At 38.2% G+C, this 21,664-nt stretch overlaps 1 protein-coding gene across 1 annotated transcript in view; it reads left to right on the top strand.

Moving 5' to 3' along the window:
• Positions 1-1,421: 1,421 nt before the first annotated feature.
• Positions 1,422-21,664, top strand: part of LOC108798027 (homeobox protein EMX1-like) — a 26,299-nt gene continuing 6,056 nt past the window's right edge. The window contains exon 1 of the mRNA XM_018569725.1: positions 1,422-1,781. Within this exon, the coding sequence (XP_018425227.1) occupies positions 1,493-1,781 (289 nt within the window). The 5' untranslated portion in view covers positions 1,422-1,492. The remainder of the gene's footprint in view (positions 1,782-21,664) is intronic.

The raw sequence follows: 21,664 nt of genomic DNA, 5'->3' as shown, positions 1-21,664 counted from the left end.
GGAATAAAAAAGAATCAGTTTTTCGCACCTTTGTATATGGAAATAATATACTTAATAAATATCCATCACGTAATGTTATACTGTCATATTATTTGTGACAATGCAGAAAATATTAGGCAATAGCATTGATTCACCTATTTGTTAACATCAAACAGGCAACAGAGGAGTACAACTATAAATTATTAATCGGAATATCACCTTGGACATATATTTTTACTAATGAATTAATGCTGAATCAATTAGAACTAGGTGGGGATGCTTCAATAACCAGACAGTGGTGTCATTGTCGGTTGTTTCGGGTAAACTTGTACCACCTTGAAAGATTATTTTTTTTATTATTACTATTATCATCATCATCATTATTATTGTTATTATTATTATTATTATTATTATCATCATCATTATTATAAATATGATTATTATCATCATTGTCATCATTATTATTATTCCGGGTTTATAAAGAGCTAACAGTCTGCGCAGTGCTTTACAAGGAAGGTATTACAGTTACAATACAATTCAATTCAAGATAGTTGGGATCATTATTATACCAGATCCATTCCAGTAAAGCAGTGATTATGTATAACAATTAGCTAATGATGGCATGGTGATTTCTCAGTTCAGCCTGCAGAATGATTTTGTCTTTGCAAACACACGGGTCATTTCTCTCATTTCTGTGACTGTGGTTGCTGCTGCCGCTGATAATCTCACATGTGAGACGCTGTGGGAATGATCTGTGTTGTGCCCTGATGGCACTCTCATAGGGGAAGGTGCAGAAGGTGACCATCTGCTGCTATGTTTTTGGGGTGATGAGGATTTAGAGGGAGGTTACAGGTCCTCCAGGTAGAAGGGGGAGGATAGATATTTCTCTAATTTCTGTGACTGTGGTTGCTGCTGCTGCTGATAATCTCACATGTGAGACACTGTGGCATTGATCTGTGTTGTGCCCTGATGGATCTCCCATAGGGTAAGGTGCAGAAAGTGACCGGCTGCTGCTATGTTTTTGGGGTGATGAGGATTTAGAGGGAGGTTACCGGTCCCGCAGGTAGAAGTGGGAGGATAGAACTTCCTGCAGGCTTGTCATGTGGGCGTGGCTTTGTTGGCAGCGCCTGCCTGTGCTTCTGCTATTGGTGGGAATGTGATAGGAGGTGTGGGGGGGAGGAGCCTGTGCACATGTTCTGCTCTGCTAGGTGATACGCCTTATCCCAGCACAGCCTATGGACTTCGCCCGTTGCTGTATGCTCGACACTGACACCTGAGTCTCGTCTCAGCCACCCCGCTCCAAATCTGCATAGAGAGGAAGAAGCCAGCACAAGGCTTATTCTTACCTAAGGAGGTGTCAGCAGTCACAGCCATCTGGGGACATCAGAAGATCCGGAGCGATCATTGTAGACTACAAGGAGGTATTCTGTGTAGAAGAGGGATGAGGACTGGCACACACTGACTCCCATGTTCTGCTAATGCTCTGCCTGTAATTGGCCCCAGGGGCAGCACCATGTTCCTGCCTCCAGCCAGGAAAGGATTCTCTATAGAGGCATTGGTGGGTCCGGACAGGAGCCCAGAAGAGCCTCTTAGACCCACTGCTTTAAAGTACCCAGAAGTTGGCCACGGGCTAGCCCCTGCCCACCTCCGCCCTGGGATCCGCTTGTTCGGGGCCCCAGATCTGGTATTCCCGGAGCCCGCAGCTAACCCCTATGGGCATGGTCTTGGCATCCACCAACACCGCTTACTGCACAGGGATCCGCTCAGCTTCTGCCCCTGGATCCTGAGACATCGGCTACCTGGTGAGTAGACTTCTGGCCCCTGTGACCCTGCACACAATCCAAGCTCCACGAATCCTAAATGAAAATATGTAAAATGACCACTCATAGCTTTATTACATCTAGATCTACACGACCCATTGGACGTCTATATGTTCTTGCAATGTAGTCTGTCATTAGGCTAGAGGTGTAAAAGTGACATTAGGGAAATATGTTTGTCCATGATATTACTTTTACTTCTTCAGCACAACTATTAATAATATCCATAAAATCGGGTGGCCCCTGACTTGAGGACTTCAGTTGCATGTCACCTTTCCTAAATAGTCAGCTGCTATTTTGAACTAAATTGTTCTTAAAGTGACAACAGAGAAATATGTATCTCCATTATCTCTCCTTCATTTCTAATCAGACTCAGCAACAGAACTGATAACATCCATAGATCTAACCATTTCCAAGGTTGTGCAGAGGAGTTGTGTCACCTTCCCTATGTAGTCTTTATTTCTGATCAGACCAGAGGACTCAGCAACAGAACTGATAACATCCATAAACCTAATCACCTAATGGCTGTGCAGAGGAGTCGTGTCACCTTCCTATGTAGTCATTATTTCTGATCAGACCAAGGGACTCAGCAACAGAACTGATAACATCCATAAACCTAATCACCCCATGGCTGTGCAGAGGAGTTGTGTCAACTTCCTATGTAGTCTTTATTTCTCATCAGACCAAGGGACTCAGCAACAGAACTGATAACATCCATAAACCTAATCACCCCATGGCTGTGCAGAGGAGTCGTGTCACCTTCCTATGTAGTCTTTATTTCTCATCAGACCAAGAGACTAAGCAAGTCTGATCACTGAGCCCATAAACCTAATCACCCCATGGCTGTGCAGAGGAGTCGTGTCACCTGCCTATGTAGTCTTTATTTCTCATCAGACCAAGAGACTAAGCAAGTCTGATCACTGAGCCCACTGGGTCATTAAAGATTGGCACCTTAGACTGGCACCCTTTCTCACATACCCCCATTCCTTTACCGCAAATGTGCACCCATGTAATCTGCAAGAAGCAGAGCTGAGCCCATAAACTTACACGTCATACCTTTTCCTCCCTTTTTATAAGCACACTGCTAAGCATATCCTCCTTACACAGATCCCCCTGTGCAGGGCACAGTACACACTAACTGGCATCTGTACACACCCAAACGGGAATACAGCCAGGAAAATCCCAGAGCTAAAGCAGAAAACATTCCTGAGCACAAATTCAAACTTTTATCTATGAATGTCCTTCACATATGCTGTCATCTCCAAAAAGTCAACAAAGGAACCCCCAGATTTGTACACTACAGTTATTCTCTAAATTCTGGCAGCCTGAGAATTAGCTAGTGTAGGACTACAAGTACCAGCAGGCTAGACTTCTAACTTTCTACAGTGCCTGGCTTTATTTAATATGGGTGCAGGTTCTCATTTAGAATAATTTATATGGCAGGACAGAGCTGCTGGAAACAACAACAAAGAGCAACATGCTGCACGTGTTAGTATGCCCACTACTGGACAATGGAGGTTTAGAAGTCTAGTCTGCTGGTAATTGTAGTTCTACATCAGCTGCCTAGAATTTACGGCCATCATTTCATAGATGTATATTCCAATCAGATCTATTAGTTCATCTGCACAGTGATGTATTGCCAAGGAGGTTCTGGAGATCTCAGACCTTTAAATAATAACAATTCGCATCAGAAAGCTGAAATAAGGAGATGTAAAGGCTGTCAGGATAAGGAGCTATCAGGGATCGATTTACATCGGGCGATCATTGAACAAGTGCACGATCTGATGTCAGGCATAGATATGCAGAAAGAGGCGAACGTCCCTCAATTGTCACATTGTATATTATATTATATTACACTATTGTGTATTGGCATTCTGCACTTAAAATTTAGACACATATGCCATGGCACATGGTATACATCTGACCTGTTTTACAACACAACACTCACATGTGCCAGGATTCTTATATTACATTCTAAATACATTCATACTGGGTAGAAGAATATACTGGCAACATACATCTAAAATATACATACACATTAAACTTTTGTGAAAGTTCCTCATATGAATTTCCTGGATCTCAGACGTTTATCTCATAACGTTATAAATATATATCTATAGATATATATATCTATAGATATGTATATATCTATAGATTATATATATGTTTATACACACTGTGTAATACAGCGAATTTGTGTCGGTGTATACAGTGGCCATGAGAGAGCCATGTAAAGAGAAATCGGAAGAGGTAATAAAACGCCTAGAAATGAATAGGGCCGTACAAACACCATGCGTCTGCTGGAGTTATTCTGAAGAGTATTCCTAACCACATCATTATACAGTAACTGTAATGAAAGGAACTCGTAGCCTGGTTTATTTCTTGTTTAATGGTTACATCTTTCTCTCGTTTAGAGTAATCGCTAGTGATTGTGTAAATAGTCACATATTCCTGACAGGTCTTGTGTGCAGGTCTTTCAGATTGTTGTCTGATAGCATTGTCTGGAGTATATACATTGTTATTACGTATTTATATTATATTAAGGAGAATATGTAACTACTATAGAACGACTCACAGTAACATTGTATCAGAAACCTTGTTTTTACTCATCTGTCTGTAAGCCCCGACTTTGTATCCAGCCATGTACTGTATGCACAAATAGTATAAATCATTCTTATTTCTAGTTTATATTATATAGTGATAAGATAGATAGATAGATAGATAGATAGATAGATAGATAGATAGATAGATAGATCAGTGCACAGCAGGCTACTTTAAGGGGATACTGCAGGCTTGCCATGCTGGGGGTCATTCAGCAGCCCTGTATGTAAAATACTGTAATCGCTATGCAGATATTGGGTGATTATGCTGACAAGCTAGTTTGGGCTCCAAACCAAAGAAGAGACAGCAGTTAGCATTCTGACACTTCATAACAAAGCTAACCTTCTGTCATTATATTACTCGAGAAAACCATTATTTCAAGAGAGTAAACTCAATGTGGCATTTGTACCTGGTTTTCCAGCATGACCATCCCAACCCATGCTGTGTTAAAACTTTCTTATTGATAATACCTACTGAGTGTTGGGAGGAGTATTTATATATTCTTTGTCTATTTCCATGCTATAGATGGAGAAAGATTACTATGCATTTATTTATTCTAGAATCTAGGAGGCCAGTAATTAATGAGCATGTTTTCAAAAGCAGGAAAGCATTTAATGAAGCAATGACCTTAGAACAGATTGTTTATGCAGATATGTTTTACACAGATTCACACTTTATATATTTTCCGCTTAAAATACCTTGCCTGGTACACAGCAAAACATAACACAGTTGAAGAAAAAGGCTGAAAATATGCTCACTATAGATAATAAAGCTGAGAATATGCTCACACCGCAGCTATTACAAACTACAAACGCATAAAATTTTATTCAGTTGATGTTTGATCAAAAAAAAAAAAGTTTTAACATAACTTTTACAGTTTTAAAACACATTTGGCCTATTTACAAATGTGTCTCAGTAAAATGTGTCTGTATGGTCGGTCCCAAAGAAGCAAGTTATATTTAAATCCACAACAGAAAATGACAGTTTGAAATTGAAAGTTTTATTTGAGACACATTAATAAATAAGGCCTGGTGCTTCTACCTGCACCTCTATTAAGAACTATATATTCTCTCTAGTAATTAATTTAATGTTTTCTTGAATGAATGGTGCCAACGTATATGATTTTTAAAATATATCTTAAACATGGATTGTATTTATAAATATGGATGTGTCTTTCCTATCTTGGGATTTATCTATGATTTAACCTTGCTTTCTATAATGTTTGTCACTTTGATGTGCCCGATTTAAATACAAAATTATTTTTTTTGCATCATTCTGTATCATAAGCACCTTGGTACCTCTTATTAAAGGCTTAGAAATCACATAGAGTAGTTATGTCAGGAAATTTTCGCTCTAGCTTAACCCGGTTGTCATTTTACCAATTTTGGAGGAGAATTGTAAGTCCGGGTTTTGGGTGTCCTGAATCCTTCTTCATCAATCTTGACGTACAGACACACTTGTATCACCCATTGGCTGGCATAAGATGGCAGTGAGATCTGATGTCTAAATGAGGGGTGGGCAAACTCTGGCCCTCTAGCTTCAGCACAACTAGAAACCCCATCATGTATCTGTCTCTGGGAGTCATGCCTGTGGTTGTGAGAATCTTGCAATGCCTCATGGGATTTGTAATTCCACAAGAGCGGGAGGGCTGGAGTTTCCCACCCATGGCCTAAATTATATTTTCAATTATATTTTCTTGAACAGATATGTGCAGCACATGTACACTTTTTGTATATGCGTACAACAATAACATTTGGCTGGGAATATCTAATTTGGCCAATGGACATCTGGCCTTGCAGAAATTATTAGTCAGCGCTCAGCGGTGTCTAATGTGATCTTAAGGTACCCATAAACCTTACTATCCTCTCCCAATCTGGTTGCACTAACAGTGAACTCCCAATTTGGTTATGATCATCTCATGTCTATAGGTAAAACCTTTTTTTAAAATAATATTTCTTTATTATTTCTATATATAACAATAGAAACATATAAACATGTAAGCATCCTGTTAAGGGACTCTCACAGGAAGAAATCCAATCAAAAACAAAAGAGAAAAATATTAATAACTTCTTCCTAAAACAACCACCATCGATGCCTATAGGTAAAATTGTATCCTGCTTGCAAAATGCTATATTCCAAGATCTGTTATGGTAATGAAGATGACGAGGATTCAATCACCACCACCGTAATCACCATTTACCAACACAACAATATACATTTATATAATAAAAAAGGCACACACTTTCTTTGAGTTACCTCCCCTTAGGCCCTCCTGGGGCCCCCAAACATACAAAAAGATGACAGCGTTCCTTGCCTGACAAAGAACACTTAAAGGGCTTGAAATGTAGTGATGTCTCTACAGAGGTTTTGGGTTTTTTTTACTGCCATTTCTGTACAGTAATTACAGAGCTTTTCATATACTGATACCTAAGACCATGCTAGGTCAACCTTTTTGGATCTTCATATATATTTCTATATTTAGCTGTAAAGTCATTTTTTTTAAATTAAACTCACATGAAATTCATATTTTGTAGAAATCTGATCTGTTTTAACAGTTTAGTATTTTATCTGTGCCTTAGCTGTGTTTCATGAAATGAGCAATAGAACTTATCCTGTATAGATTTTCATCATTAACTATATCCAGATTATAATTAAATGCTAGTGGTGAAGCTACAAGCAACTATAGTGGTCCTAGGTCAGTAAACTACCTGCAAATATCTTTTTACTGATTTGGCTTAACTTGGACACTGGATTAGTTGCTCTTGGTTACTGTACATCACCTGTGCCCTTGCCTTATTCAGTGTGTGGCCTATGACTACAGAATGGAAAGAAAACATTAAATCCCCTTCCACACATATATGTTGCAATATCATGCTGTAAAACATGCACAGTAGTGCACACTTTGCTTGTTTGAGTTGTGTTGCCATTTATTTAGAATGGTGTCTTGGTACAAATACAGTAGATATACCAGTGGGCCTATGCATCACTATGTGTATTGCACTACACTGCCATAAAATAAATTCTATAGTTCCATTTTCTGTCCTTTGCCTTACATTATAAATCTTTTCAGCATGAATGAGCTGCCTTAGTATACAATCCATAATAGAAGTCATCCGTGTTTTCACTTCAAGCACCCACCTTTCATCCAAGGTCTGTACGCTGTATGGAGTGCAGGTGATTTTGTATTATCGACTGCCTTAGTACAACAAACGTGTAATGCTTGTGTGGGTAACACAGTGCAACATGCAGCAGTCTGAAGGGGGCAAACAAATTATTTGTTACAATTGTGATTAAGTGTCTGTTATAATTCTGATCAAGTGCCAGTAATTTCTTTAAAAATAAAGGAGGGCCGTCATTTTAAAGTACAAATTCAGGCCTTCTATATGATTTTCCTGTTATAGTGCTTAATTCAGTAAGTTGAACTAAGCCTTATTTAAAGTTGCCCTACATAATGGGGCTAGTGATAAAATGCATTGATATATGTGTAAAAGTTTCTTTGATTTAACAGAATCATAGATACTTTATAACACGGTAGCATTTGTCATGCAGATGCATGCAGCATATTGTTTCATGTTATCTGCCATTGCAGGCTTGGGTTGGGAGAGGCTGGAAAATCTGAGTTCTTCTGCAAGATTCTGTGGGAGATAGTCAGCCTTGTGCTGCAAAATATCTCTGTGCATAATCATAGTTGTACATGACGTTCATGAAAGCATCTCCAAACTAAAGTGTGCTTAATTATTTTTGCTTAAAGCTGCATCAATATATTATAACTCAGCCTTGTTGTTCAAAACTTTATGCAATGTTTTTACATTCGGCAAGATTTTCACCAACCCTCAAATTCCTACGGCAGGACCCCGCAAAACCTGGATGACCACAGCATGCAGATCTTGTCTTCTATCACAACCTAAAATGTTCACAATTATTTGAGATGCCCCCTCCAACCCACATCATAAGATACAGCGGGGTGCTGCTTAGTGTATGCTGGTGTAAATAATGGAAAATTGCAAACAGCAAGCACCCACAAACATCATGAAAAAAGGAAGCTTATCATCCACTGGCACTCAGTCTTTGTTTCTCAATATATACAATACATTAAATACTAGATGATTGGCATCATATAACACCTTATATGCTTATGTTCTATGCATTAAACTATCAATTAAATTATCTTCCTCAAATTCCACAAGGAAAAAATAACCCTCAATCAATATTAACGTTTCCCCTTTTCCCTCTATACATAACTAAGAGTTATGTATAAGAGGAGAGAGAAGAAAAAATTTAAAAATGAAACAAAACAAAAGGCATTAAATAAACCATTTTAATGCATTTAAATAACCAAATTTTTCTCTTGCCTCTTCTCTAAAGCAGAAATTCTAGACATTGATATTGATAATCGATTCAGCCTTTTATAAACAGACCCCAAGGCCATCAGGCACCCCCACAGTGTATGCATTTGTTCTTTGGTACGCATTGTAACATTGTCTACATTAAAGTCAAGCTGGAAGCAAACAAGATGTAATTAAAATGTGTTATTCAAAATCTTATTAACATGTTACATTAATTATTAGACAGAATTTTGCAGCAAGGTTGAAAAGAGGTATATTACAGCTAAAAGCACAGTGACATATATCAGTGGCGTGTTGGCATGCCCCATCTTGTTGGTTTACTATAAAGCCATAGCATTTGTGTGTGCGTGTATATTTTTGCCTCTGGCTCAAAAAGGGTCAATGCAGACATAGGTGAATTAAATAGGAGATGTGGGATGTTTGTTTGATACAGTATCCATGACATTGCTTGACTTTGTTGAACAGGGTCACGTGAGGCATGACGGGTACAAAAGTTATGTATTCTACTATAAGTTTTTACAAAAATCAGCAGGAAATCGAACCAACTCTAAATCAACTCTAAATAACTAAATCACTTATAGATAATATCTCATTCAATGCTTTTTAAGCAATCATAAAAATTATACTTTTTGTTTGTTCTTCTCAATTAAAGCTGCTAAGACAAGAATTGACTTAACTATAAGGGCAAGTTCTCCCTGCCCTGGCCAAGCACCACTAGCAGTTGACTTTTTTCAGACTTCCAGGCATTGTACATTGTGGTCATTAATCACAATTCTTTCTACATTTATTTTATGAGTGTTTCTTTAAAGAAGTCTGGTATTTCCCAAAGAACAGTTTATGTGGCACTTTTGAAAATTACATTGTCACAGTGGATGAGCACGAAAGGAAGTTTTCTGTTCTTGGCTTGAGATTATTACTTAACCTAACTTTTCTGACTATGGTGACAGTCCCCAGATGACTGCTTTTAGAGGAATGATTGGTTGGACAAGGTTACAAATCTTGTCCAATCACTGTTCTTCCAACCGGTGCTGCTAAGGTAGTTCACAGCCCATAGGGAAGGGGGGGGTGGGGGGTGTTTGGGCACACTTTGGCTTTGGGTGCTAAAGGACTACCCGGATAGACTAGGCCTACATCTTCACAGAAGGCTGGCCACTAGACATACTGTATCTGCAGGTGCTTAGATGATGTCTGCATGAGCATCGTCCCTCATAGACTTATGACCACCTTAAATTGGGATTCCAGCTTATGCCATGTTGTTTTTATGCAGTGCCAAGGCCATATAGTAATAACAAGCATGTTATTAAAGTAGAACTGTATTACCTGTTGAAATGCTTGCTATTCTATGCAGCCAACCTTCTGATTCACACATCTGCTACACTGCATAGCAGCATGTTGACTCCAATATTTTCTGATTTAGTCTGGCAGCTTTTAGAGTCACCCCTCTGTCTCCAGTCTGCTCATTGGACAGTCTATCAGCATCATCACACTGTTGATTCATTGTCTAGTCAGCCGGCAGGTGGCATGAATCATTCAACAGATATAACAGTTCACATATATGTATTCCAGCGGTGTATTTAGCTAGTTACTTGTAATTCTGTTTCCAGAACAATGTCAATGTCAATTTTCACTTATAAATACCATAGATACATTACAAACCGGGAAACTATTTGTTATTAATATACTGTATGTAGCCATGGGAACATCCCATTTAAGTATGCTTGGTTTCAGTCCCAAATGACCCCCTGGCAATAAGAGAAAACTTGTAGATATTACAGTCAGTCCATAACAATGTGTCAATATTGGTCCTTGAGAGTTTAAATCAATGTAGCAGGAAAAGTGATGTGTCTCCTATCAGTTATCTAAGCTCCTGAGAATAAACATAGAGACAGGGAAAAACATGCCTATGAACAGGACTGCTCTGTGACATGCTTCGCTCAATCTATTCACCTGCCAGCAACATACGCATGTTGAGGGAAGGAGCTTATTTTGAGTTATTAATAGTATCAAATTCTGGCTGTTCGTAAACCTATTGATAAGCTCTGCATCTCTTAAGGTTCAGTGTAATACTCTGGGCCATGCAAGTCTTTAGAGACTTATGGATCCATTGTATATTCCCACTTTATTGTCACATTTTCAATTTTAGACTGTTTGATTGACAGCACATACAGTTATGGACTTTAAAAAAAAATATATAATTTGTCTATACCTATCAAGTAACATTCATACAGCTATGTTAAAGTACACCTAATACACATACTCTACAGTTGCCTACATGCCTACACATACCTTCAGCTTTCTTGTAGGGAACCCCTGGAACTCTGAAACTTGGGACTTTCTGCTTACCTCTCAACCATCCCAGGTCCTGCAGTACTGTACTGGAATTTAAATGCATTCCTGCTATGCCTCACCCCCTATTGCCCACCACTCAAAAGCACCTCCTCTGTAACTGTGTAACTGACCACATCGCACTTCACTTGTGTGCTGGAGGGGGCAGAACAGGGTCCTCAACATGCTCAACATTAAGTGTAGTGTAGCTATGCTGACTTATTCCTGTGGTGCCCTACACTCACTGCATGTTATCCACCCAGTGTGTCCTTCTTTCTCTCCTTCAAAAATTGGAAGGTATGTTTTCTGTTATGCATATACCAACTTCAGCAAAAAAGGTAGAACTTTGACCTGTCCTTCTACCAACTGCTACTCTCTATTGGCTATCACTATAATTGACTGCATTGTTTAGATCTGCTCATTCGTTTATTACATTTAAGATTATTCCTGACCGTTTTGCTGAGGATTCATGCTTGTTGATAAGCTGGTAGAAGACTACTGCCTTTCCCATCGGCCCCCCTAAACCCTTATTCGTTTCTGGTAAATTCCAAACTTCGAGCTACAGATAGTTTTAGGCATGTGGAAGTGATGGTTCCTAATAATTTAACTAGTTTTACTATTCTCAACACCCTCCAAATTATTCCCCAAATGAAATCTTAGTTGCAAATATGGAGGTCCTTACCACGTAACCTTATAGAAAGTATTTATCTGATCAAAATGATCTTCTTGCCCTAATACTTATACATGTTTAAAGCCTTGGTATTATTCCTTAATAAACATTGTTTATGGTAGATACTACCTAATATTGATGCAACAGTTACAGTGACAGTGGCCACACTGGGTTCTTATGAACAATTATGTAATCTGCTATACAGAACTCTTATTGTTATCTGTAAGAGAGGTTCTCCTACAGAAGTCTCTTCTCATGCTTGGCTTAAGGCCCTATCTATACTTGGACATGACCCAGCTCATATCTCACCTCATCTACCCTTGTGGTGCAACTTGGACTGGGGGGATTGTATGCCCATACAGATACGACATGGTGGGCCGCACAGAGGATCAAAAATATCTTGCAGCAATTTTATCAAAGCACCGTTATTATTTTCAACAACTGCAGGAATAAACAAAACTTACATAAAGTGTTTTATAGATATCTTTTATTGCGAAATACTGTGAAATCACAGTTTGGGTCTCTTACAGCAACCCTTCAAATTACATTAGAAAAGTTACTGCAGTATGAAACATAATCCAAATGCCTACAGCCTGCTGCAGGCAGTGGGACGTAAACCGCTTAGTAAGGCTTTGTTCACAAGGGTGGCAAAGTTCGATCACCCACCTAAAAGCTAAAATAGCTTGTACACATGACATATGAGACAACTGCGATCAGTGGGACCGAACTGCACATGTGTCCTAAACACTTGGCACAGGGTTATGACATGGTATTACAGTGCAAAATCCCCATTGGGATGAAAAAAACTGTCTGTCAGCTGCCATTTGAAAAGCAGTCCCTGGCAGATCGCTTTTCTTGGCCATGTGTAAACATGGCCAAGCTCTTAGCAAAAATGGGTTGTATACATTCCCATTCTGTCCCCTGAGGTCTGGCTTGAACTGAAGTGAACTTGGTTGTCTGATGTTATATATGTACGGCAGACATTGATACAGTTAAAATTTATACACTGACTTTATTACACCCCAGATCGTTTACATAAGATGGCCTTCTTTATCATCCCAAATACCTATGATATGGCCACAACAGTGACAAAATATTTTACATCTTCTGGACCTGTTCGAGAATTCAGAGCTAAATGCCCTCCTGAAGGAACAACCTGAATTGAATGCCCTCAAAACCCCTTAGGTATTTCTACTGAACATTCTGAAGGACTGCATCCCTTTAAAGTTTCCTAGGATTATCTTTTGGCTGACATTGTTTTATGCCTGGAAAGTGATTCTGCTGCATTGGCATTCATTTGGCATTCATCAGACCCGCCACAGGTCGATATGGCACTTAAACTTGCCAGATGTGCTACTTTGATTGTAAGTGCAGTTTTCTAGTGCGGGGTGGAACAAAGACTAAAGTGAATAAGTGTCTATTTATTTGTGTTTCTACTGCTGTTGTTGAGTTTATTTTGGCACTGACTGTACTAACTTGGAGACTTCTGTTCATTTTCTATACAAAAGGAAAAAGAAACACTTAAAAAAATGATTTACTCCATGGATGGCCAATAGTTTCATCATAATAGTGTTTCCTGGTCTTGGGGCACACTGAGCACTCTAAAAGGATGCTGAAGCTGTATGCAGGTACATGGAGGTGTTTGGTCTTGGATCAGATTGACAATTTTTAAACATTAATACTACTACAGGAGTGGTTGGCCAATTTGGTTATTTGGATGTACTGGCACCATCTGACTATCACATAAACATGTACATTCAGATATACTGTACATGTTTATACCTTAAGGGCCTGTTCACGCGACGTCTATTTTGTGTGCTGACCGGCTCCGTACGCTGCTGCACTCAAAATGCATCCCAATGTATCCCTATGTGTTTTATGGGCTCCAGTTATCACGTGTGCAGTCCGTTCAGCTTACGACAGAAAAAATACTGTCACATTTTGTGAGGTCCGGAAACGGTCCGGAAACGCAAACGCGTCCAAAAAGTGTCCAAAACGCAGCAAAAATGCATCAATAATGCACTGCAGCTAACATACTAACAGCCCCACTCCAGCAAAAAAAAAAAAAAAAATTTTTTTTTTTTTTACTTGAACGCATCAAAAACGCGGCCAAAACGTGGCAAAAACGCACTGCATCAGTCTGCAGATCCGCACCTGATCAGGAACTGATCAGGACCTGATATCATGTGAACAGGCCCTTAGGGTTGGGAAGTGAGTGTTGTAAAACATCTCTGGGGAAAACAACAGTGTTTTGCCAAACAAATCAATCCCTATTTCATCAGGGATTGATGAGCCAGGGGAGTCTGGTCTGCTTAGGCCAAAACTGTTAGCCAGCAAAGCCTTGTTAATGTAGAAAACAGAAATATTCACGTTTTCCTGGCCCATGTGTATCTCTGAAGAGAATGCAGCTACACAGGAGGAAAACATGTTTTTTATTAAATAATGATTATTTGTTTACATGTATCTATCTGTGACAGTTGGTATAGTAACAATTTAAAGAACTAATGTGCAATAAATGTACAATTTAATGAATTTTTCTATTGCACAAATGGCACGCCTTTTGGGATTATTGTGTGCAGAAATATACAGCCACCCTTAGTAGCTGATAGGCAGACAGTCAATGCGATGTACTACATCTTATGATATCCAGAAACAACCATAAATGTAGACTTCCACTATAGTGCACACATCTCTGTCGCCCAGACAGTCTCAACATCAATATATGTCACACTGTATACTAATTGTACTTAGCACCAGTATTTAGTAACAAGTATACGATGTAACATGCTTCTACTGGACAAGAAATGCAGTACATGTTGCAACCGTACATGTGTCATTACCAATTTTGTTCTGACTCATAATTGTTTAATAATCTTAATATATTATAGTACTTCCAATTTAATTGTAGCTGCTGCTGGTATTGTTAAATATTGAAATTACCCTACTATTATACTTATATATACATATTATATATACAGGTGAAACTCGAATAATTAGAATATCGTGCAAAAGTTTTGCTTCAACATGTCTGCCTTTTATTTTGATCTATGGCACAACTCTCTAGTTTTATGTCTTAGGACTATGTCTATGAAGAGCCCTTCGTTTGTTGATCACTAAACTGGAGTGACAGTCTCTTAAACTAATGATGAGGTAACATTTTCCTTCGGTATTACAGATTATTGACCACAGTGATCTCCTAAGATCGTCTTACAAGACTACAGGGTTATTCACATAGCTGCCATAGGCAGCCGAGTGAACACCTGACCCGCAGTGAAGTGAGCCGTACAATGGCTGAAATCAGCGGTACATCGGCTGGCTTCGGTTCGGCCGAACATGCTCAGCATGTTCGGCTGAGCCAAAGTGCAGAAGGAGTTCGGCATAGGGGCCGAATGGCAGTGAGTGAATAGCCGGATGCGGCATTCAGCTCGGCTATTCTGCTCGGTACCTCTTTGGTACCGAGCAGAATAGAAAAACAGTGTAAAGCAGGTCCCGGCTAATGAATGACAAATGAAATGAATAACAACTGGGCAGAGCTGGCCGTAACCAGTGGATGCTGAACTGTCATTACACCTGGCCGAAGCCAGCCGTGAGGTCACGGCTGGCTTTGGCCAGCTGTCAGTTGCGAGGCTTTCGGCCCACTTTGGGTTTCACCTTGGCTCAGTCGAGCCGAAGCATATGCCTTCGGCTCGACTGAGCCGCTCGGCCAACTTCAGGAGCTGTACGGGCTATAGTGAATAACCCGTATAGCAGCCCTTCGGTTCTACTGAACTGAAGGGCTCCGGCGGCCGAAGCTAGCCGAAGGATCAGCTGGAGCTATGGCTGATCCTTCGGCTAGCTTTGTGAATAACCCTTTCATTTTATTTGTAGGTAGCTTCCTCCACAGAACGCTGTGACATCTCTATTGGTCGCTACTAATTCAGTATGACTTCCACTTCTGCAAAACCCAGGTTCTGAAGAACAAGCAGTCATGATAGGTAAAAGTTGGGGACAGCTCTGATTTAATATTTTTTCTAGAAATTAATTTGTTAATACTTGTTAAGAATGGCGGTGGATAGATTTCAGTGAAAAAAAGAACCCCATCTCTTCATCTAATACAACAACAAGAGTATGGAAGACCATGCATGTAAAATATTAAATTCACATAAAAAATAACTTTGAGGTAAACAGTGAAAATATTAAGTTTAAATATGTGCCCCCTGGAATATAGTACAGTATACCTTTAAAATGATGCCATGAAACTTGAATAGCAACAGCGGTAGGCTGCAGCGGACTTGACTATGGCTTTTGCAAAAGATCCTTTGATCAATCCACTGGAGCAGCATTTCCTGCTGCAGTAGATGGATTTGTGCTCAATATTATGTGTTTACAAATACATTTCTTTTACAACAGTAGCAAATCTCTGTTTATCCTTAAAACGAAACTATAGGAAGTAGTAATTTCCTCCTGACCTGATTGAGAAATTTAAAAAACCCCACAGTTTATATAATTAAATAAATAGCAAATTAACCCAATAATGTCTATTGAAGGGGAAATGTTCCTGTGTATGTTAGTACTTTGGCAGGTAGCAAGTGATAGACATCTTACAGAAACTTGTTTACTAAGAGGGTCACTATCGTAAGAAAAATATTATATTCTTATATGTGTATGTGGTTAATATATACAATGGTAGTGTTGCATATATCAATCCCTCTTTTTATTTTATTGTTTCACATTTATTATACAGTATAACACTTGCAGGGGTGCTTACAATAATCAACTTTCATTCATTTGGTGTTATGTGAAAAAATAAAATGTTGCTAAACTGCTCCAGCATCCCTTGCATTGTTCATGTTTGTCCCAACAACTGTCCATGTAACAGAGCTGGCACTAGAAACTACGTAGTGGGGGGGGGGCTGTAGTATATATTTTACAGGTGGGCACCTTTACTATGGTAGAAATATGGAAATGCTTTACAAAGTAGTTGGCAGGGCACATAATATATCTTAAGGTCTTAAGGGATTGTTCACACCAGCCCCTTTTGGGTTGCCTTGGGCAGCGTTGCCCACTGCATAGACAATTTGACAAAAGTCAGTTAGTAATTATAAATTAATAATTTTTAAGTAAATCAATACATTTAAAAAAACAAAACAATGCTATACAACGAATCGCAGCATACGTGTTCAACGTACACCAGTAGGCGTGCATCCGCTGGTGTGAATGGGCCCTAAGACATGTGAAAGGGATGAAGGAATTTGTATATCAAACACTATCATATGTTTTAAAACATACAGCTATCAACAAACAATATTTTTGCAATGGTGGTCATTTAAGTAGATAACATTATCTTTTACTAATTTGTTAGCAGCTTGTTCATGCTGTCGATTAGTCTATATAAATCGTCTTAATATGTTTTTATAGTTTTTGCTGTTGTTACTCAATTCCACATTGTTTAAAGACAGTAAGATTAGTGAAGATTAGAGGAGGATAAGGGCGCAGGAGCAGCACTGGAAAAGCAAGTGCCACTGACATGCCTGCTTCATGTACTTACATAACCAACAAAGGTTTTGTTAAAAAACAGTAGATGTAATGTAGTACAATTGGTATTTTCTCATTATGCCAGGTAAGCTATGTTTACATCAGATATGCAGTCCTATACAGAAAAACGAGTAGCTTCACCTTCATAGAACTGGATACTTGGAGGAAGTATATTTGCACTGAGCTGTGGTAAATATGCTCTTTTAGTATAGAAAACCCTTTATAATCATGTACCAAATGCATTTCAACTTAGAAAAAACTTCTGGCTATGTCATAGGGTTTGTAACATAATAATTAACAAAAGTTAAAAAATAAAATAAAATATGACTTTGTTTCTCTGTCATGTTATGTTTGTCTATAATAAAATATGTGAAACATTTAGACGGTACAATACAACCCTTTGCAGATACTGCAAGATACAGCCGTTCCTTTTTTCTACTCGATACAAACAGATTGGATAGTATTGTCACTTAGAAGGTGGGATACATTTGACAATGTATAAAGGGTTATATAAATCACCTCTCTTCTATGACATAAATGTCTGAAGACAGAGCTGTTATATTTCCTTTATTGAATTAAAAGGAACCCATTTGAAGTTCTATGCTGTTTTGGAATCTGCCTTTTAGCATTATACGTTTACGTTGGGAGGTGTAGGAAATAAATACTAGTTCCTATATAATTTGCACATATATAGAAAACAGAGAAATAGGTGGAGCTGAAAAATTTCCTGATGTTCTTGGAATTTATAGAACAATGTGTTGGCATTGTGATATACTTTATCAAGTAAACCCTTTATATACAGCTTAGCATTACGGGGTCGGCACCTGAATTTGCTGTAACAACATTGATAAAATAAAACCAGGCAGGTTATTGTTAGGTCGGCCAAAATGAACTAAAAATTCCTCCACTTAACCAGTGCAAAGCACAATATAGCTTTTTTTTTTAAAACAGAAAGTATATACACATCTCCCTGTCATTGTAAATCCCAAGTACAAGGTGTTTATTCCTTATTTTAGGATATAGTACAGAGCCGTGCAAATCATTATTTAGTAGCCAGCAGTACATTTAGAACTGCTGATTTATAGTACAGATACGGCCTAACTTTATTTAAGTGTCCTTTGAAGGCATTCACTAAGTGGACTACATCTTGGTGGGAAGAGTAAATGTCTATTGTTTATTATGTAGGGTGTACCGTCTATGTACGTGGAAAATAACAACGGATGGTAATAACAGGTGCATGCAACTTGTCCTGCTTTCCTCCTTCACTGTACATCATACATGGTGTATCGATTTTAAATTATCTTTCCTTTAGCCAGCGTGTTATTTTTCTCCTGCGTCACTGTGATCTCCATTGTAATCACTGATAGCACTTCAAAGCCTATGCATACATGTAAAAAACCCCTCATAGATAATAACCTCAAAAAGCTATATTAGTCATTTATAATGGACTCAGGGGTGTGGTTTACCAAACAATATTCCCTTTGCAAAATTTTGTCTTGCCCATTGTTAGATGATCAAAGTAGGCATAGCTTCACTTTAATCACTAAGCTCAGTAAGTATCCACTATTCCTTTATTATAACAGCACCATGGGGTCTCTTTCTTCTCCTGTAGGTAAGGGCAATTGTGATCTAAGGGGGGATTTCCCCTCTTTTAGAGTACAATCAAGTGATTCAAACATATCTTGACACTATTATCATCACAAGTTTGGCTCATACAAATGAGATATTTATACCACATATGTTATACCTTGTGTAGATAGGAGGTGTCAATTAAATACAGATATGTTATAAATTTCAGGCAGGTTTTTGCATTTAATTTCGGATTGCCCTATTACGAGGTTAGTCTGAATAACCAGTTTTCTTTTACAAGCTTTTTCACTCTGGTTTGTCTGCAATCCCAAAGTGTGCTTTTTGGTATAAAGATAAAGTCTCTTCCACCACAAATAATACTTCATTTCTTATGCGTCTGATATTGTCTATAATAGAAAACTTATGGTGTGCAAATAGAAATGACCGGGAATGGTCAATTATGATAAACAATGTTCAACAATTTTACAAATTGGTCTGCCGTAATAGAAACTGCCCAGACGAGTTTGATAGGGTATATTTGTTAACATTTCACTGTCATGAAATGCAGTCCTTTAAAACGGAGTATGTATTTACGTATTGTAATGGTATACCTGTTGTGGCTGTTTTTTAATGAGAACTATTATTTCTTAACTGGTAAATCTTAAAATGTATGTAAAGCACAAACTTTTTTTTCATGAATTGTGGAAACACAGTCAAGTTTTTATTGCTGCATGTGTCTCTGCTGGGGAGATTCATTCTATGTGTCCTACTGGCCATTGTCACTGTGGCTGTAAGTGAGGGAGAATCTACGATTTTGAGTTGTCTCCAGGACAGGAAATAGAGGCGAAATCTTGCCATGGGTACATTTGTTTCAGTGGCAGCTTTTTCGGTGAGGATTTCCCTCACTTTGGAAGGATTTCCTCTTGATTACTGATTTTGTTGTCTGACAAAACATGGTTTTAACCCTTCCCTACCCTGTCCAAAGTAAACAAAAAGTTTGGGCTTTGGATATACTTTATGTGTAGCGTCAATTAGAATTCACTTTGCTGAAGTCAGAGCAGAACAAATTATTGTGCTACATTAAAATGTGGTAAATACAAGTCCCTGCATCATATATGCTGAGGCTGATGTACCAAAGAAGTTAGGAGCCTTACGCAATATATATAGTGAAGATTCACTTCAATTAACCAATTGTAAAAAACAAATTTGTGTTCGCATTTCTTTTTTTTTGCATATGATTGGCTATTCAAAGCGAACACAGCTACACTTTGTTGAGTGAAGATTCTCAACTCCATTAGTAAATCATCCCAAACCTGTACTTCAGGCACCTATGGTAATGAATGCTTATGTGAGATAATTAGTTATACTGTAGATGTGTGATATATTCTGTGCCTTTATTGCGTAGCTAATAAAGACCTTTTTCCTAATTAATATACAGGATTTATATAGCGCCAACAGTTTGCACAGCGCTTTACAAAACTGAGGGAGCCAATACAGTTAACAATGCAATTTCAGTGCAGTCGGTAGGAGGGCCCTGCTCGTGAGAGCTTACAATCTAGTACATTTTAATGCAGCCTTTCACAAAACAAAACCAGTAAAAGAACAAATACAAAAAGTAGAGTTATACATTTTAATGGGCCCTTTATACCTATTCAGGCTTGTTGAATCAATATACATATTTTTCTACTTTAATTAGCACAAAAAAAAGGATACGCCTTTTAAAAAAAAAAGTATTTGGCATGTAACAATCTATATTATATTGTCAAGTACATATACTTTTCTCTATTGCAAAATGGCAGTAATAAAATTAGCTGATGTAAAGGATAAGCACAATTTAATAGCTACTTTAAGTCACTCTTTACTCATAGGCCACTGTGTTATTTTATACTAATCTCACTATAACAATGTTAGTGTCTCTATGTTACAGTGCTATATAGCAGAAGATCTGAGATGACAATGTAAGGTTATCTACGCAGTCTTCTTCTATATGCGTGAGTTTTAAAAAAAACATGATAATTGGTAATGATAAAAAGTCTGGATGAGTACACATTATTATTGCAGATTTGTTTAGTTGTGAGCTTGGCTTACTTCTTGTAGCTGGAAGGTAAGCTTTGAAGACCAATCACAGGACTCCTGAGGGCTCCCTAAATGGTTTGCCGGCCAGTTCTAAATTGATTGTCATTTAACCTAGTGAACATTTACCGCTTTTGACAAACGATGAGTGAGATAACTCCTTTAAAGTCCTAGAAGCAAGAGCACCTTTTTAAATGCATACTTTAGTTTTAGAAGATTTGAGAGATAAGGCCTTGTCTATTTTTATCTGCTACATCAGTGATCTGCTGGTATTCAAGGACTGAAGCAAGCTTTTCCTGCTTCATGCTATTTATGCTAAAGGAGTGCATTTTATATTGTTGTTTGTTAACTACACTTACCTAATCAGGGCAGCTAATTTAAAATAACAGAAATGTATCCTGGCTTGTTTATTTGAAGCAAACACATAGCAATGTATGCATTTTTCTGTCATTAGAGTGTATTTTTTATAAATATATTATACGTTTTTTTGGGGGGTAGAGTATGGCTGTTTATAACTGCTATCTGAGATTTCCCTCCACTTTCTGTTATTTAGATCCAATAGGAAGTTGAAAGATATCTTTCCATATTCCTTCCTAGACAGTTGTCAGGGGAACAAGTGTATCTATTGGAAGATTTTCTCCTTTATTCCTGTTCTGGTGGCAACTCAAAATTTTGTGTTTACCCTCACTTTTATTCCCAATGACATTGCAGATCGAGAAGATTAGAGAAAGTAAATCTCCCCAGTAATAAAAACTCGACAGTGCTTCTAA

Source organism: Nanorana parkeri, unplaced genomic scaffold (assembly GCF_000935625.1).
Source record: "Nanorana parkeri isolate BGI_ZX_2015 unplaced genomic scaffold, ASM93562v1 scaffold1383, whole genome shotgun sequence".
Classification (NCBI taxonomy): Eukaryota; Metazoa; Chordata; class Amphibia; order Anura; family Dicroglossidae; genus Nanorana; species Nanorana parkeri.
Note: the sequence above shows the minus strand (reverse complement) of the source record. Positions and strands in the feature narration are given on the sequence as shown.